The sequence below is a fragment of the Opisthorchis viverrini genome (genome assembly GCF_000715545.1).
Source record: "Opisthorchis viverrini unplaced genomic scaffold opera_v5_273, whole genome shotgun sequence".
NCBI classification, from domain to species: Eukaryota; Metazoa; Platyhelminthes; class Trematoda; order Opisthorchiida; family Opisthorchiidae; genus Opisthorchis; species Opisthorchis viverrini.
The window spans coordinates 334,670-354,918 of record NW_008751925.1 but is presented as its reverse complement, the minus strand read 5'-3'; the positions used below and the strand labels follow the sequence as shown (position 1 = coordinate 354,918).

General features: G+C 42.6%; 1 protein-coding gene across 1 annotated transcript; it reads left to right on the top strand.

Annotated features, from left to right (window-relative positions):
• Positions 1-7,954: 7,954 nt before the first annotated feature.
• On the top strand, positions 7,955-15,333 carry T265_09308 (hypothetical protein; the record flags this gene model as incomplete). Its single annotated transcript, XM_009175337.1, has 4 exons — positions 7,955-8,148; positions 9,536-9,769; positions 12,343-12,407; positions 15,074-15,333. The coding sequence occupies 4 exons, from the start codon at positions 7,955-7,957 to the stop codon at positions 15,331-15,333; spliced, it is 753 nt and encodes a 250-aa protein (XP_009173601.1).
• Positions 15,334-20,249: the final 4,916 nt, after the last annotated feature.

The window sequence follows — 20,249 nt, the reverse complement described above, 5'->3', positions numbered from 1 at the left end:
TCAAAGAACCCTGAATGGTCTATTGGAAGAAACCAATTTACGGATGTTCTCATAATGTCTGTCGTTACCTCTATGACATTGTCTCCGTATTTTGGGCCATGATACTAAGACTCTGGGCTTGAAATAAGACCGGAAGTCGGTTTCCCTTCTCGACAATGTATATTGCTGCATATTTTTGAAACAATATCAGCAATGCTAATAACATATAGCTCACCAACGCATTCGTCTCGGGTGAGTCGCGATTTATAAGCTGTTTTGTGGATCTTATCGTATTATTTGGTACTGGTAAAAAATAGAGTTCTAGCTGACGTAACGTTCCGAAAAGCATAGTAACACCTCTCTCATCAAAAGCCGGTAAACATTATTTTATTAATGTGATAAACAAGACCTCAGCATCTACCTTGTAATTCTGTCTCGATTGTCGCCGGAAAAACCTGGCGAATAAATAAGCTGTTGTGTTGTCCATAGCAACATGATCGATTCGTTTTCATGTTGAATTTCACATTGTTTCACCCACGACTCCCATGCTGACCACTGAGAAATTGTTTAAACTGCTACCAGCGTGTTTAAACACACGTGTCTTCGAATCGGCAGGCAGGAAAATTTGTGGATATTTTAATACGAAATCATCCAGGGGTAAGCTAGACATGTCACACGATAATAAATATTTACCGACTGTGCTGATTCGAGTAGATTTTCAGACAATCTGAAACTTCCATAACATGCCGATGTTTGTATATTCATAAAGTTAGGCAGTAGAACATTGAACTTCACGCCAAGAAATCTAGGCAAGTTAGTTCAAGCTCGGGCAACTGCATGTTGTTTTCGGTCTCCGAAAGTTCGGTTAAGGTCAGCGTGGCAAATGCAACACCACCTGTTTCTTTATCATGTCATGGCTATATTTATGCACAGGCAATTTTTTTACATGGGCAACTCATTCGTCCAAACAAAATTCGCCTTGATGGCTGGAAACTCGGACTCCGCACTTGGTAACACGCTTGTTAACCACCCGTCTATTGCGGATCCTGGAGAGGAATCACCACTACTTGAACGCACTAATTGAAGGCGGTCTACCATGTAGAAGCTGAAGTTGCTAGTACGTATCTTCTTTCTAGTGCTTTACAGATCGTGTCTTGTCTAACGCGCAACAACTGTGATTCAAACGGCGCATAAACTATTGATCAATCTTCGATCGGCGGTTGCTGCGATGTGACAGTGAACAGTCCTAGAATGTACGGGTTAACGTGAATGAATTAGCATATTATATTTGTGCATCAAACTGTATGGAAGAAGAAATCACAAAGAAAACATTGTTGAATGTGTCGATCAGCTACATTATTCTCTTGTTGTAAAAAACGCAAAATTTGGCTGTTTATTTCCGTTTATTACACTAGGGTGTGCGAATGCAAAAAATCAGCACCGTGTCCATCGACGACATGTACAACGAAATGGATGATGTTCGGTCATCCAGGATATGTAAACATGTTTTCCTCGGTTCTAATGAAACGCGCCGCCGAACTTTCTGTCTTTTCCTGTCATTTCCTCAATCGCGATTCTAAGGTGTCCTAAGAAGTCCGTCTAATTTTGGAGAATCTCACCCAAACTGAGAACGGCACTCAATGGTTTTGCAAATTGTTGTCATTTTTCGTGCCCTTCGGTCCCGGTCAATTTGATGGGGAGTCTAACGAGGCTTACTAGAATGAAACACCCATTTCGCTTAGAAACCTAAATGTCCAATCATATGATTTGCCGCTTGGCGCCTGTATCAAGTTTTCGGATCTCCGAGCGGTCGAGGTAATTTTGTTTGCAATTGACACGTGGACATCAGCCATGTAGTTGCTTCCCTTGACCGAGGTTTGTTCCTCTAACAGATCCAGAGGAAGCGAATACATGGAAATGTTCTGTCTCGCTCATGAAATTGCTTTACCAGACAAACCGGTTTGTCACCTTTTTTTTTCTAAATTCTTCGGGAGGTCCTTACATTTTGGACGCTCAAGCAATTCAGCAATATTAAAGCCGACAATATGATCATTACCATGTGCCGAAAAATTGGAGTTATTCGGACTGGATATATATATATATATATATACTAATTGAGCTTTGTCTTAGAACATTCCTCTCCATCTAGGTTCATCAAAATTTGTCGAGGTTGTAAGTACGACTCAAAGTGGCCCATAATTAACCGACAACTGATACGTTCAAATGAGTGTTTACAACTAGCGTGTGACTTATTTAGCTGCTGAAATTCTGTCCTCAGAAAAAATTGCTGCATTTCGACTACTGAGGCCTGTCATACTTGCGGGCAACCTGAAGGTGGAAAAAATTGCTTGTCATTATCACTAAAGTCTCTAATCCAGAATAGGACACATTTTTGAAGAGGCCACTTTCTGTTGGTGGATTTTATTCGATACTCCAATGTCATTGCAGCAAAATCATACTCTCTGGTGGGCTTCGAAATTTTCGAAAAACATTTTTTTCAAAATCATGTGATGGGTTTTCAGTTAACTGACGCCAAACGTGTTAAAGAAATTCGCCGACCAGATGGTTGAGTGGTAAGAGCACGAATTTACTGACCGGGAGGTCCGTGGTTTGAGCCCAACCTCTGCTTTTCGACTTTTCCTGTCTAGACTCGAGCGACCTGGCAGTATTCCAGCCCTCGTGCATCCAACTGGTGGCATGGCAGTTAGGCACCGGAAAGGTGCTACAGCTACTACGATTTTTTTGAATTTTCCATCGATACATCTGAAGTTTGCGCTCGGCATTTATGTGAAACTCTGAGGCTTACGCAGGTTCGGACCAGTGATTCTAGACAGTCTTCAACACACAAAAGCACATGTGATGGACGCGTGCAGAAATTTCAAAAACAAATAAACAATGGTGGATATTTTTTTTGTATTTCGTTTTCACATCCGTATGCCAAACTTCGATTCAAACATGCACCGGTAAACCGTAAAAAAATCAAATGTTCGATCTATCTATGCTTCTCTTATTCTAATAATTTAACATAATTGATGCTATTCCTTTGATCTAATGCCGACATAGTCCTGAGAATTGCATTTTAGCCGAATGCACTATCTGTTAAATACATCCAAGCAGAAAATCTAACTATATACATTCGACCTGTGGTGAGTAACTATTTACCTTTTAACAAATCGTCTGAATCATTTAATTTTTTGCGTGTCCTCATCCCTAACGCCGATTTTTTTGTATTGTTAGCGGCGGCCGTAGTGTTTTCTTGTCATATTATGCGAATTCTGTTCCTTTCTGTGCTAACTAAATAACTAGCCAAAAAGAGATATATGAATAGAAAAGTAAATACAGTGCTCGGCCTAGGGAAGCACATTCAGTCCTCTAGCTTTCATCTTCCGTGTCTCGTTTTGTGTTGGGTCGAGTACAAACTCAAAAGGAAGAGGGTTCTCTGTCACCTTCCAAATGCATATCCAAGTGCATATACCTTGTCGTGCACGGGATTGAACACCGAACAGATGAATGGGAGACAAGCGTATTACTGCTACTTCACCAGCGCACGCTGAGATTACCAAGTCTATCATCACCACTGGACGGGTGGACGACGCCTCGAACGACGACCTAGTAACTATTTTGTTTGTGTTGATCGACTGACCTGCTTGTCAGAATTACCAGCTTCAGTATCGCCAAGGCCACGGATATGTACACCTGTGGGGTTCTCATAAGAACGAACCTCGAGTCCACTGTTGTCCCCTTTTAGTGTGGACTCATGAAAACAGTTGCGGGATAGAGGATTGTTGATGATGAGACTGATGAGCCATAATTTAGGCTTCACTGATGTTTCGTCTTCGCTATCCCAATATACTGTTTTTATGTCCACTATTAGGTGCAAAACAAAAGGTAGATAAAGAGCGGGATACGAATCGATTAGAGACATACCGTTTTGTCTTGCATTTGGTGGTCAAGCAGCTTGGTATATAAAGAACCTCAAGATAAATTAACTCCCCACAAAGTCACAAGGAGACAGAAGGCCCTACGACAGCCCGCATTCAAGTACATTGAGGGCGGGCCTCACTTGATTACGGCAATGTTTATTTAGACGTCCTTCTTAAAGCTCCGATTTGAGTTACCTTGATCACGAGACTAATGCCAAAGTAGATCCCCGTAGAGAAGGTGAGTTCAACAAACTCGACAACCCTTGCTTTTCGTGTGGGCCTCTTTCTGATGAAGATTTTTTACTAAACCAGTTTTCAGTAATGTATAGTTTACCTGACGCAAGACGGACCTGTTTATTTCAGTGTGATGGAATAACGAAGGAGAATCTGAAGTATCAACTTCTTGGTCCATATCGATTGATGAATTGCACACCGAAACGACTAGATTCTAGCATTTCTGGGAGGCCACAGCAATACACTGTCACCAGAAACTACGAAAAAAATCTGCGATGAAGAGCATGACACATATCGATCTCGCTAAACATCCACACTCGAAGCGATCGCATTGTTTTTTTCTTCATTTCTACACTGTATCAATTTTTTGACTTGCTAATGTATCCTGATGTCTTAATTTGCTTACGGAAGACATGGGCTGATGTCAGTGTTCTAGAGATATAACATATGGCGTCAGGCTTCTTTTATATCACGTGGAACCATTGACAATTGACAGTCCTATATAACCAGGAGGTCTGTAATGAGTGAGCTTATGAGACTCTGTTGACACCACGCAAAAGGTAGGCTGTAGTTTCGCTGCTGAGCACGTGCAGACTCGGATATATACTAACCGAAGCATCATTCCATTTACCTCACAGATTTGATTGCAAAGCTAAGTGATCGTGGTACCAATGGAGTGAGTTGCTGTTACTATTTCCAGCTGACTTTCAATGCCAGTCATTCGCTTTCATTTTGATTTCATATAAGTAATAATACCTCATATATAGTTGAAGAAGCACTTTCATTTGATGACATTTGAGTGGGCTTAATATTAGTTCACCTGTTGAATCAACCCACAGACTGAGTGGTTTTGAAAAAAGGAACTTTTGTCTCGCAATCTACCGAGTCTTTTACCGTTAAAATATTTCTACCTTAATGTCCTTCTTGAAGAAGTGAGTTCCTCATGTTCCACCAAGGTCTAAAGGATAGAATGGGAAGACCCATTGAGTGCAGTTATTGGGTATCTTGGTAAGTGACAAAGAATTTCATAGCAACCGTGAAACGATTGACAATGGACGCATCAAAGAAGGCGGATTGTATGTTCCGTCTTCAAACATAGCAAGGAGAATGGGTTTGAACAGGTGGACTCACTAACAGTGGTAATAAGGCTAACGAATAAGCCTAATCTGCCGATACATCATGGAGGCTGATGGTTGGTAGGGCGTCTTTCGTTTGGAACAACTCTGCCAGGCGGTACTGATGAATGAGGACAGTTTACTGTCTGTGCAATTCGCCCCTGTTTACCACTCCATGAAAGCGCTCCACCGATCTCTGTATGTTTCAAAGTTTACTGGAACAATCATTCTGCAAATTCTCTGTGCAGTAAGCTAATTGATTGCGGGAGCTTTGGCGAAACAGCGGCCATCGGGTATTAAGAACTCGTTTTACCACTTAAGATATCTTTTTAAAGATATCAAGGCAGAATGTGGAGATATTTATCGGCCCAGGTAAGTCTTGAGAGATGACGAGCAACGAATTATAGCTTAATGTGGAATAAAACAGCCATTCTCAGAGAATCATCTAGGTGTAGGACAGAGATTCGAATAAACTTTTCGGACCAAAAGAATATATATATATATATATAGTCGTTTGCTTGGACAGAAGTACAAGCATTCGTTCAGCTGTAGAACCCTTCCGGTGCCTAATTACCATGCCACCCGAAGGTTGCACGAGGGCTGGGATACTGCCAGGTTGCTCAAGCCTAGACAGGGGAAGTCGAGAGGCAGAGGTCGGGTTCGAACCCGGACTTTCCGGTCAATATATCGTGCTCCAACCACTTCGGCCATCTCGCCTCCGTAGTATAAGGCCTTTCGTAAATGAACAGACTTCTTTTGGATTACAGGCATCTGGAGAGCAGCAAGAGGCTCATTTTCTTCGTCTCTGTGTAGTTCACGTATGACATAAGAGTCTACAATTCGTCACAATAACCGAGTGGTCAACATGAGTCGAAAACTGCACACATTGTCTTCTATACGATGAAGCAGTAAAGAAAACTCTGTGTGTTGGATCTTACAAATCCGTACTGAATGTTTTTACGGACAAGTATACGGAAAGTTATGGAGATAACTAATTTCATACCATTTACAGAGTCAGTCCAGGTATCTTTCATCAGAGAAGCATCCTGGAACGTTTAGTAGGCTGCGAAAACAACCCAAAGGTGAATCAATTCGCCTTGAATGGTATTCAAATTCTGGTATAAAACCCAAAAATCCAGCGGTAGATCTGGTCATGCCTAGACTTCTGGGGAAGGGGGTTCGAAAGTCTTGTTGGTTTGAATTAATATCTCTAATCGATGTATCATCTAAAATTTGTGCAGTGATTCAAAATTTGTTTAAAACAACTATGCATACTTTCCTTCTCGAATTTATTTTAGCGACGGGGAGATTGAAGAATTGTTCCGAATAATTGACAAAGACAACAATGGAAAAATAACAAAGAGTGAACTGTCTAAGTTCTTCAAAAGTCATCGTTGCAAGTACAGTAGCAAACAAATTTCACAATATGTGAAAAAAATTGACCAAGATGGAGATGGAAAGATCACCCTTATGGAATTAAAAGCGGCCCTAAAAAGATCTGATTAATGCCAGCAAAATTGTCTCCTCTCGTTATTTCTCTTGCGATATCATGCTTAAAAATTCATTTAACAACAGATAAACTATGACATTGTTTTTATTCTTGTGGTCTCTTAAAGGGTATCGGGAAACTCCTCTGAGTTCGATTCTTTACATCGCCTTTCATGTAAAACCGATGGAATTGAGCCTTTCTGAAACTAAAAAACAATGTCCGCACACCGGGTGGAAGTTTTGAATGTCTGTTACAAACCACCCTATGGCCTCAGGTTTCAACAATTTTCCAGTCAGCTCGAGATACCCAGCTACTGACATCAAAAGACATGACACGTCTATCTGAGGGTCAGATTATGCGGGAAGGTGCGCCACTATTGACAACATCAAAAAGCTTCGACCTTTCTACCATAAACTCAAAGTTAGACTTTGTAAAAGTTTTAATCAGACGGGATTACCAGTCATTAGAGTGGAATCTATTCATATACTTCTAAGAAGGCAGGGATGGATAACGACTGGGTATTTTGTTGTTAGTATGGAGAGATCTAGAATTTTTTTGGAATGTGATTTCATACTCTAGGTGGAACAAGTCTATGTTTGAGAATCACAATACGATTGCCTTTCATTTTTAATGGAATACGCATTGGTGCGTATCTCACGAACCACCGTCCCCAGGACAAGTACCAGTTCGGTCATGATCGGTTGACTGTTATGTTTAACTCAGACAGGATTTATGTTACCCATCCCTTAATCATGGAGTTCACATCACGTGGTCATGTGTAGACTGGCAGCACCAGTGACGAACTCTCGGATGAAAGTCACCCCTTGAGTGACTTATTGATTGTTGGTCGTGTTGGAAGATATGAGGTATTCCAATGAAGACTTCACACTGTATTAAAGCCAGTCTTTGCTGAAAAGCTTAGATTGTCTCAATTATTTCTAGATTTCTCCTAACCCATATCGGTTCACAACTGCTGCGTAAGCGAAAGGAAGAGCAATAGAAAAGACACATGAATGCTGCCAAAATTTAAATGGAGGCAAGTGAAAAAAGGAGAAGGATATGAGTGCGAGGGCTTGGAAAGTGGCTTACAACTTAAACTCTGCTATCAACCAGGAGGGAAATTGGTCAGTTATACTATCATACCTAACTTACTAACATGAGGGATTGCCCTGGATCTGCCAGCAGGTCACTGCTTGGTCACATAACTCAGGGCAATGACGGTTGCTATAAACTGCCTCAGTAAGGAGATTGTTCGAACTTCAGTTTCGCTACTCTCAGACAGTCTCGCTAACCACACAATTAAGTATTCACTCTTACAGTGCAAGAGGAAGCACTCATTGGTTATTGGTCTGTTCGCCGACCTTGGCACTTGGATTGTTAACGTTTCATCAACGACCGAGGTGAGATCGTTAGTGCGGGGTTGAGTGGCCCACATATTCGCATCAAAGAATTTATTCGAAGCGACCATTCCAACACAAGGGGTGTGATTCTTGCACCTCTGGCAACACAGATACTGACTTCCCCACCTTGCGATGCTTACCTTTGACACGTGATACGTATGTCCTAAAGTATCGAGCTGTTAGCCGCCTGTTAGCGCATTTACTAATCATATCTTTGCATTAGGTCAAGTGCTTGGCACCCTGTCATACCGAGGACAACCAGTAACAGTTTCTGTCCAGCTGAAAAGGGACCTTCGGCGATGTGGATGAACTGACTACTCTGAATATGTGTGGTGAAAGTTAGATGACCATCGCGTCTTCCGGTCCTGTATTCCCATGGGTTCTATTAGGTTGTACAGAATGTTACTTACAACTAACGAAGTTCTCCAGGGTTGTGACCATCCCTTCTTTGTTATTCAATTTTTATCACCAATAGCGTCATGGAAGGCGTACTCAAAAAGGGACTATGAACATATGCCTATACAGACTAGTCTAGATTGGATATTGGACATTGTCCCGTATTTCGGTATGATTCTTCCACCCTCAAGGCAGTTCAGACGCGTTCCTCTGAAACCCATAAATAAAGAAACTGAATTCGTTAATCCATCCACATATAATGACAGCTTTTGAAAAGATGTACTGAAAAAGTGAAGCCAGAGAGCAAGCAGTTTTTACCCAACTTACTCCAGTTCTGAAATGAGTTCTGCTAAATCCACAGGGTTCTGTAGGCAATAAGAATCTCTCCGTCGGATTTTGAAAGGAAAACTTGCCCTCTTGCCCATCCGAAATTCTCAAATGACAGCAGACGTTTAATGAACGGTGTCCGCTCAGCGCAACACGAGTTCGCATGCAGCAGCTAGGCCTGATGAATCGAACGACGACCCAGTAACTCTCCTGCCTCTATCGAACGATAGAACCGCCCGTCAAAACTTACCAGTTAATCCCACGGCTGTCTGAAGCCCACTGGATTCTACCATTATTTTCCAATTTGAAAAAGCAAGCACTTCAGTCCTTTTTAATAATTTGTTCTTATCAGAAGCACATATCTCCAGCCATGATTGCTTTTGAGCTTTCTATCTGTGACAGGTGGGAATGCGCGTTGCAATACATTATCAGTACGTATTAGGCGTGCCTAATTTTTTTCTCATCTGAGCAGACTAATCGGTAATTTGCGGAGGAGTCGGTTAGCTCAGCTGACTGACTTGCTAAACCACACAAATTTACCGCTAGTTAAGCAACTCCAGAGAGAGAGAGAGATGTCGTATAAAGTGCATGCGGTAGTTTCCTTTGAATGTTGTTTTGTGAACAAGAAAGATGGTACAATCAAGGTTGAAATCATTTTCATCTGTCATAAAGGAAACTACTCACAAGTTTGCTGAAAACTCTTCGACAGCCCACGACCGGTTTCGCCCTTCTTTTGGTTCACCGGGTAGGTGCAATCCCCGAGTTTCTGTCAACCAAATTGCACTGTTTTCGAGAAATACACTCATTTGCAAAAATCGATTTGGTTTCACGGGAGGACTCAATTGAATCTCCCGTTTATGATGTCCTCCAGCTGAATGTGCTGCACACAGGCCGCCTCATGATTCAGTTGGCACGATATTCGAGATATCGCACTATATTTTCATAAAGGAAACTACTCATCTGTATTGCAAAATAATGTCAAAATGAAGAAACTTAGTCAAGATTACAGTGTGGGGCGCTGTTTACAACGATAGGTGTCTCCTCAGGCAACCAGTATATCACTCTTAATGCGGGAACTGATGCTGCCTTCTTTTGAGTTAGACAGATTCTAAGGTCGTACCTGGAAAGTGCACACGCCGATTACCCAATGGATCGTTACCCACAGCGCATTACACCGTATAGTCGGAAACTAGTAAACATCACTCTTTCATGTTGACCACATCTTGATGTGCCCTTGTTTGTCCACAGTGAAACCAGGCTGGCTCTCGTTAAACATTCTAATGGAGTGAAATAAAACACGAAAATCGAAGGCTTCGCGAGGCTGGATACACATTTGTGGATCATATTAACCAGATCTCATTGGATGAGTCGAATAAAATCATCTTGGTTACAATGGCGATCCGATTCCTGGAACCAAAGCTAAGAGTTGCGAAAGTTATCAGCATCCGTACTCTCCCTCACAGGTTTAAACACTTATGAAGTGACAAACTTTGTTGCCAACTGTCGAAAGTAAGCCTATCTGCATCTTTAGCTGACACCTCATTCCTGTTAATTTCAATACTATCATCGGCAAGCTATTGAGAAAATGGAAGAGGAAAGAAAGTTACTTTGGTAAGACATCCGTGAAGGATTATAATAGAAGATTACTCACAGTGTGGGTAACATCACAACAGTCAATAAAAAACAAGACATTCAGCATGGAGTGAATGGCCCTTGCTAAATCTATTCATGCAAGAACTAGGCCGAGTCATGCAATCACATATATCCCCGTGCTGCAGTGAAGTCTCTGTTATGTGCTGATCACATAAGTGGTGTGGGCAGCCATTGTAACATGGGTGGCCGTTTATTGGTTACGCCTGCACTAAGCCTGCCAGACTACGCGATAAGAAGACAGAAAACACTGGACACGACTGTATTGTCAGGAAAAAACATAGAGCTTCTGCGTAAGTATATAGGATGACTAAATGGCCAAAAATGGTCGTTCACTTGTTCGTTCTGTACAGCCAATAGTGGTGTTCTGGTCGTGAACAATTTCAGTCCCACTCCACTGGTCTTATGTTGCTAAAGTGTGTTTGGTGGGCTCCACCAACTCACCTGCTTTCAGAAACCTGTCGTACCGATAGTGACCTTGGGGATGCTTCACTCTCTGCACATGAGTTTCTTCATGTCTGGGAGTGTCCTGACAAAAGCCCAGACTGCCAAGCGAATCAACCTCTGGTGCCTGCCAAGGTAGGTATCGCATTCGAAATAATACTGTCGTGGTTCAAGTAAGACTTAAGACACCGGAAGAGCCGTTAAACATCACGGAGATTATAAGAAGCTATAAAGCAGGGGCTAATAATTAACCAGGTACCGAGTACACGTGATTGTATATCCCACACATGTATGGTACTCCGGTCAACAAAGCTTGGAGTACAGTGAGCCTAGTAATATGGTGACTGAGTGACACACCCTAACATCATCGGTAGCTTTGTTGAAGAGACGCAGGTTACAGCATGTGACAAAATCTACAGCTGCATACGACGGATGGTGTCTAGAGGCCAGTTTAATTTTAAAGCGAAACAAATGCTCTGAAATGTACACCCGGATGCCATACCTTCTAAAGGAAACTCGGGCATCTTATTATAGAAATTAGTAAAGTTTTTATTGATTTCAGTACCCAGATCACGGATGGTGAAAGAGCGCTCGGCAGTGACCAACAGGTACTGTTGGCTGACTAGTCTGGAGCCTTTTGGTACAACGAAGTATCAACACAAGTAGATGTCAAACCTGATAACTGGAAAGCGACGAAAGAGTAGAATGATGCACGTGTGAATGCGTGAAATGCCCCCACTGCAGTAAATGTGTTGGGAGAATGTGCAAGAAGCCAATGGGTGCGTATTCTGTAGGAGTTTTGACTGGTCCGGGGGCCATAGAACGGTGCTAGTTATGACTGGGTGAATTATCATTTCGTGGATGAATACACAAATGATCAGTTGGCGATTAATATTCACGGGATGTCATTTCCAGGGGCTACTACGTTCGCTCTCGGATCACTCTATTTGTTACAGATGTCAGTATTAAACAGACTAATCCAGTCAACTGTTGAGATCCGTCGGCTAACTCATCACATGAGGTTTTAGCGAACCAGGCTAGTATTTACCAAGGGCGGTTACGTGAATGCCCACCGTCCGCTGGAGAGTAATTACGTGAAGTTAAATCTAACTACATAATACGAGGAATAGCTGTAACACTGCTGAGCATGGATGATGTGTGGCGAGGTACAAGCTTGGTAGACAGCTGCATCGAGATCGACCGAGCAGTTCAGAATGACTGTCTTTGTAGAACAGAGTGAGCGACGCATGTATTTTTAGGTTCCGTCATTTTGCTGTGATTGAAAGTGGTAGGATAACATAAATGAAAATATAGCAACAATTATTTCTTGCAAGCTGTCCTGGAAGGACTGATTTTTTATCAGGTGCCCTTTGGTCTTTTCATAGAGTTTGGCAATTACCGTATAAACGCTTCCTCAGCAAAAGATTAGACATCACCAGTCCGATGGTGAGTAAGTCTCCATGTTTGGTGACAAAAGGTTTGCAAGTTCATTGCCAAGTTCGGAGAACACTCGGTCAAACACCAGTTAATCAGACGCCCAAAGAGGGACCGGGAAATTTCGACGCTTTTGTTACTACTCTTCTGCAACAGGGCAACGCCTATATATGTATATATATGTATATATGTGTTTTATACATAGCAGATATACAGCTTGAAGTGGTGGCTAATATCCATTTTATGTGGCGACCCAAGGCGTAAAGTACGGTCGGTACTCCCGAGTTTGCACAGTGATCCGGCTAGCAAAGCTTTCTAAGCAGAGCGGTGGTCCCATAGCTAGTGTTTAATGCGGAAAACCATATGATGTGTCATCGGGGGTGAGCTCAACCTTGGTTGGTTCAGATCTCATGGTTTACTCGCATAGGATGATCATTTGGCGAAATCAGTCGACGATATTGCATTGCTTAGAGTAGTCCTCCAGTTGAATGACGATTCCTGGGGTGTTCCTGGTCTGCAAAGACGAACAAGAAATAGTTTATTTCACTCAAAAAGGCACCTTCGAATATTGATGCACTAAGCTAGCGCTGTGGACGGTTGTCAGACAGGAATTTCGGTGCCCCCGATAAAAGGTGGAGCCATGAGGCTGCACATGCTTCGTCGTGATGGTGCACTGGAACATTGAGTCTGTCTCGGAAAACCCTAGTCACACCGGCCAGCCAGCAAGCTCCGCCATATCACTCAAGTGCAAGCTGTTTTATCAAATGTTATTGCAAGAAAACGTTTGATTCCTCGAGTTAGAAGAAATCAGCGGTTATTTTTCAGATTTGTCAGACTACTCATGAGTAGCTTGACCTACATCTGCTCACCACAACATATTTTGCCCCCTACTGCTCGTCGTCCGGTTTCTTTAATCCTGTTTATGGTTTTGTTACCATCTAGATACTAATGTTGAGATTTTTTGCCTTTCCGTCTTTGCTTATAATTTCATGACAACTGTACGTATTTTGGAATGTTAACTCCTACAGAAACCAGGTCGCCCAGGTGTCGAACTCGGACCTCGCGGATGACAGACGACCGTGCTATGCACCTCCGGAATTCAAACCTTTGTGTTATCTTTGTATTGCATCTTACCTGGTAGTTGCTGATTGTTTGAACTTTTTTATGATGGACCTACTCACGCATTCCACTTTCAACTCGTAGCGTGTGTTACTTTGTCGAGCTTTCAGGTAAAGCGTGCAGGTATATTTCATCTATGACAAATTCACCCTATACTCGTTTTCCAGCTATTTTCCGTTTCTTCCGGATTCAGAAATAACGTACCAGAATGCCGACTGTTTCCTTTAACTCCGTACACAACCTATTTACACTGCCCATATCCGTATGTGTGTATATCACTTGATATTTACTCGTTATCGCTCCAAGGAAGCTCTGATGCTCCTCTGTGTTATTGTTGATTGCATGTTCTTACTAATTCATTATGTCTATCGTTTCATTTTTTCTGGAACCAATTGTCAATACAGCATCTACTGCTCTCATTTGCCTGTTCCTACTGCCCGGTATCTATTCATTATCAGCTTGGTCTATTCCAATACCTCCAATTGTCCTTTAAGAATCGTAGCTACCGGAATCTTACAAAAACCAAACCTTATGATGCTCCAGTCAGGACCAACGACTGAATTTTAACAGAATTTACCAAGTAGGCTCTGTACTTAAGATAGATCAACGTCGGAACCAACCAAAGTGTAACGACAGCTTAGGCCAGGTGCATCCAGTCTGGAACATGATTGTGAAGTTCATGGGTAAAAATCCCTTTGAGGTATAAAATGACTGTTTCGGGTTTGGGTTAGGCCGGACTACGGGGGCCGTGACACTTGATCAGTTAACCAAATTTGCTTTATTGCGATTTTCACCATTACTAAATTTCTTTATGCAATGATAAATCTGAATGGACAGATCAGACAGCTGAGTGAAATGTGACGTAGTGAATCACAGTTAACAGGAAACCAACTAATCTCAAGGTCAAAGAATAACTATCACATTTATTTCCATAATCAAAACGGTCTTCCTCAAGGTGCGAGGAACGAGATAAAAAATTGACGGAATAATATGCAAAAAACTAATGTTTCGACTCGGGGACTACTCGGCTTCTACCTATCTTTCACCATTCAAGTGTATGACGATAATGATGATGAAGATGCTGATGAATAGTATGATTATCTAACCCTCTTAAGGCTGAATCAAATGTTGGCTGCCGTTCTGACGAATGTGGTACCAGTGGAGCTGTGAATACTACTGATGAGGCATGGGAGTAATATGTGGTTTTCTCATAAATCCGCTTCGCGTCCACTGAAAAATGAGATTTATTACGGAATTTGTGAAATCGCCTTGTAGTATTTTTTCACATTTGAGTGCCATTCAATGAGTGTCCAGGAAAGTTCAGGAAGACGCGTTCGAAAAGAAGACGGATACACAGTTTTTATAAACGAAATGCCTATGGGAGTTTTGCTTCCCTCTCCAATGGTCGGTAACTGTTCAGTTGGTGTTTCCTTGTGAATAGCTCTGGGGTGGAGACCTCCCTTTTTAGGGATGAAAATGTTGGTAGCTCGGGTAGACTGGATTGTCGTTGGCTTGTTCGCTGAGCTGGGCAATTAGGTTGCAAATGTTTCACTACCAACCTAGTTGACATCATCAGTGCGTTTTTGGGGAGCGCAAGGGTGCGTAGCGCTGGGTTAGTGGTTGTGCCCACAGGTGTACCCACCGTTGCGCTCCCCAATAACGCACTGATGATGTCACCTCAATTGGTGATGAAACGTTTGCAATCAAATTTTCCAGCTCAGCGGACAAGCCAACGACCAAGGCCTTCTTCCTTCTACCGGAATCAGCGTAGAAGCTCTTGTCAGCTGGTGTTCACCACTAACCAAGGATCTGATGTGACTTGAGTTTCCTACTTGGTCCGCCCAGATGATTGGCTTGCAGCTGAATTGGGCTAAACGGTCAACAATGGCCAAAATACTGGATGGCCACGCATACTAGAAGACTGACTGACAGTTAACCATAATTAAACTGTAGCCTTGGAGCTGATGTGAAACGTATTGAATAAAATCTATAATCTGACATGTAAAGACAAGTCACAATATATCATTTGGCAAAACTTGATGACCTATCAAGGGGGAATGGCACCAAACCCTTCGTTATCATCCAGGTACCGATATCTTCCGTCAGTTCTCACAGTGTTCAGTATATGCCTATCAGTGTTTGAATGAACACCCGCCGAAAATCTTCCTAAGGAAAACCACATAGCCATTCATATGGCCATCATCCTGATGGTGTGTAGGTGACTGGTCCGGAATAACACCTTTATGACGAAATACTGGTGAAAGGAAGAAGGCATTCGCTGCAGAGTTATTTATTAGAAATTGCCAGCTGACCGGCTACAGACGATTGGAGAGGGAAGCAAAACACTCATTCGCATCTTATTCACAAAAGCTGGACATCCATCTGAACGCATCTTCTTGAACTTTCCTGGATATTCATTGACTCCAATCATTCCTCGCTCAAATTCAAGCAAATGTTACAAAGTGACTCCACAAATTCCGCAACAGATCTCCCTTTTTCAAGAGACGCAAAGCGAATTTCTAAGAACGACACACATTACTCTCATGCCTTCCCATCAGTAGTATCACCGTTACACTGGTAAGTGCGATGCTGAAACTGTTTATCTGACAACTCTGCTAAAAACCACACATTTTTTATCCAGGAAAATCAGGTCAACCGATCTGAATTATCACTGAGTTGATGAAATCAACGGTAGCAAAGATTTAGAAAGTGAACACCCTGTGAATGTCCATCAGGCGTACGTTTTAAACTAAGTCTTAACCTGCAGGCATCGGTGAGAATTTCCACCTTGAGCACGCATTAGCAAGCTGCCTCCCTTCAGCAAAGCCTCCAAGGGTTATTGGGTGTGTCGCTTGGTTGCCATATTACTGGGCTCATGATACTCCAAGGTTTCTTGACTGGATTGTCACTACAAGTGTGGGATATACCGGGCGCCATACAAGACAGTGGTGTGCGAACAATGATTGATGCCGCCCGTGTCACTCCATTGCGAAACTCAACATGCACACTACTGGCCTTGGTGGACAGTTGAGCAAGACCAGTAATTACTAATTTTGCAATGAACTTGGCTTTCGTAGTGACTGAATGGCGGTCATTTATCCGTCACTCAAATCAAACGAATACAAGTAGCAGTAGAGTTCCGCGCAACGGTACGAGGTTGAAGCTAAAGGCGGCTGTGTTTCTGTTTATGCTGACAGTGAGGTGCGTCAGACATTTCGCCTTCTCTACACATACTTTTCTCAAGCCCCAATCATCTGGAGACAATTATGAAATACGAAAAACGGAAGATCCCAGCGTTGTCTGGAGAATTGAGTGGATGGAATCATCAGGCGGTAGCGTGGAGATCTGTTGCAAAGCCTCATCTAGCCTAAACGCTTCGGAATGAGTTACTTGGTTATCAACGTAGTGTGGTTTTCGTCCGCCAAATCCCTTGATTTTCAGTGTAGTACTGGACCTTCCTGAGCGCATCATTTCGAAGATGTCTTTCGAATTCACCCAATAGCGCACGCTGGATATGGCACTAGATAATCTGACGACATTTCCTTTCTTATAAGTTTGGGGATATTATCGTCAAAAGGCAGAGAGCATTTGTCCCATTAGACTGGAGTCCATCTTATTCTGATTACTTCGAATGAGACGCGATTGTGTATCGTTTTTGCCATTTCCCTTGCGACGATGAGTTCTCACAAGCCGGCGTTCATTTCCAGCATGGTTTTGTTCCCGATTCGTTTTTTTTCATATAGACAAGAAATGTGGAATGAAATCTTGATACAATATTTTGGCTTTCCTAATTGCTCCGAACTTGAATTCTCTTCAGATGGAAATTACTGTGGGTACGCCGTATGATACGCATTGACGTAATCCTGGCGTAGAAAAGGTCAGCCAATCAAACTAATCACGTCCCAGGCAAACTTATTTCCGATATTAGGGGAATAAGTGCCTAACAAAATTCACGCCCTCATTTTTTCACGTTGGTTAGACTGCGCTCCTCCCGGCCTGGCGTGCTCTATGATGCACCGAGTTAAATTTCACTTCCTGGCGTTCAAGACATTCACAGGTTTGGGGCGATTAAGTTTTGTGATTATCCATCGATGATGTTTTCTGGTCAATGTGTTTTCCATGCCATATTTATGGGCTTGCTTCCTGGGTTGACTTACCTGGGTTTCGTTTTCAGCTGCGGTTTCTCAAAGCATCCACCCAGAAAGACGTTTACACCATCGTACAGCTGTCACGCTGACAAAGATAGCGACTGAGGTTTCCTCAGTCCACCGCCGTGAATCACAACAGGATGGGGCTACTAAACCTGGAGAGGCATGAAGGTTTGCGCTGTAACTTTTCTTGACATTAGATTACTCTTCGATGGCTCACTGCTGTTTTCGCCTTCGTGCAGCTCAGCAGACAGGCCAAGTCCCGGAATATTTAACCAAGCTATTTTCTGCTTCAAAGCCAAAATATCTACAGATGTTGAATATTGTTCATATTCAGATCAATCTAGTGTTAACAGGAGAATCAAAGTTTTCAGCCCAAGAAAATGTATTTTGATTGATCGATTGTTAGAAAGAATGGGAAAAGAAGCGCAATACACTCATTTGCATACCAATTTATTTTTGCCGAGGGTCTCACCAGTGAATCATGATAATTCCCCCATTCATTTGCTACCTCCACCTATGCGCTTTTGATCTCCACCTGTTTTCCTCTTCTGCACCCGCCACTCACTTTGCCGCAAAGGCGGTCCCGTCCCAACATTGTGTATTGGCACGGGTATGTGCAGCTGACCTTCTCAACTGTGCGCGTTCGTGTCCTGTTTGCTGAGCCTACCCTGACTTGTTCCCTCTTGAGTTTCGTGTGATCGCCCCGCCAATGAGGATCACCAGACTGTCGTCGAAGAGACAACGCCTACCCTGACTTGTTCCCTCTTGAGTTTCGTGTGATCGCCCCGCCAATGAGGATCACCAGACTGTCGTCGGAAGAGACAACCGCAACGCACACTACTCAGCCAACAGTCCGCTAGGCGTTGTTTGGTGTGTGGACGTTCATAGGGCACGGTCGGTGACAGACTTGTGCTCAACTTGATGCTACAAACGTGGACAAATGAGGTTTGCCTGCCCTGGTGCAAGCAGTAGCGTAGAATTTCGAAACCAATTCTTCGTCTCTATGTTCGGGCTTGTCGAACCTACGCTTCACTCAAAGTCCCGTGTCAGTCACCTCAATACTCAACTTCTTGCTCTCAATCAAGAAGCGGGCTTTCTTCAGCACATTCACTTCATATACGACAGATTTAGACGAGACTGATTTGACTTAGCCACTAACCTTAACTTGAAGCTGAATATATTTTTCCACTATCGTATGATTTTTTATTGACTGAATAACCCGAAAAATGAAGGACAGGGAAGGAAGTATCAGAGTATACGGCGCATTACAGCATAATATCCTCAAATTTTTCTCTCCCACACACAGCAAAGAATGATAATGCCACAGTTGGATCAGTAAACAAATGAACAATCCCACTTTGATGAACCGGATATGAAAATATGACAGGGATCACAGCGATGCAGAACAAGTTAATTGCAGTCAGAGAGTGCAGGTCTGGAGTGCTCATAAAAGTGACAAACTTGACAATATGTACCGGCTAACGACATTCACAAGCCTACATTTGGACGTATTCCTTACTACCAATGTTGGCGGTGACCGGGCGCAAAGAATTCGAGTTCTGTACTCATCACTTCATCCACAGCTGATCTCCTTCCCGATTGGTGAGGCAGTTTGACCAGTCAGCTCGTAATCATGAACTTCACCAGATTGCAGGTGTACAAAGGTGCGCATTTCTATCACGGAAACCGATTAGTAGAATCTACAGTCAAAAGGTAATATATCTACTTAGCAAAAGTGCAGGGGAGTGTCATGCACGGGTGGTGTCAGCGGCAAAATGTTGGAAGATGGCGAAAAAAATCCCCCGGAGAGATGGTACACCTGGGCAGTTTAATATGTTCGTCACGTATCCGTCTTTTACCGTCCCAAAAGTAATTTGCTTACCTAAAAGTTTAAGGGATGTTACGGGATGTTTTTTCAAAGCCTTCGATGTCAAACCACAGCTCAGGGAACTGCACTGAAATAGCCTTAGTCCTGGGATCTCTCAGCTACGTTAATCTTTGGCCGGAGGCTACACAGAACAGGCTGTGCGATTGACTGAACATAACATGAGATGCTGGCTCTTTTCTAGGAAACAGTTTTTCCTTTTTCCTGTTTTGTATAGCCGACCATTTGCTCAATACACTCGTTTTCTGGATGTGGTCATTTGTGCGCACATGAATGATTTTATTCACAAGATGTTCTGCTTCCTGAAAAAGAAGGAAACCAAAATATTCTATTAGAACCTATTTCATGTTGTCGAGTGAGACCATGTACTTGGTGAGCATCTCAGCTTGTTTGCGCGTCTTCCTGGTTCCCATTGTGAGGTCTCCTTGGGACTTTCCAATTTGGCACGATAGGTGTTCGCCGAAATTCAATCTTTGGGGTAATGATAGTTACATTTAATTCCTTTACGCTCATCAGTACTTTTGTTATCTTTTTGTCGTCTTGAAGTCACGTTGTATCGTGCGTTTGGGTCTGATGACGGACCTTAAAGTGCACCTAGTGTTTGTGTTAACAGTAGCATATGAGAAAGACGGCTGTACTTTTTCACTCTGTACATATATATATATATATATATATATATATATATATACAACTCTATGTGTCT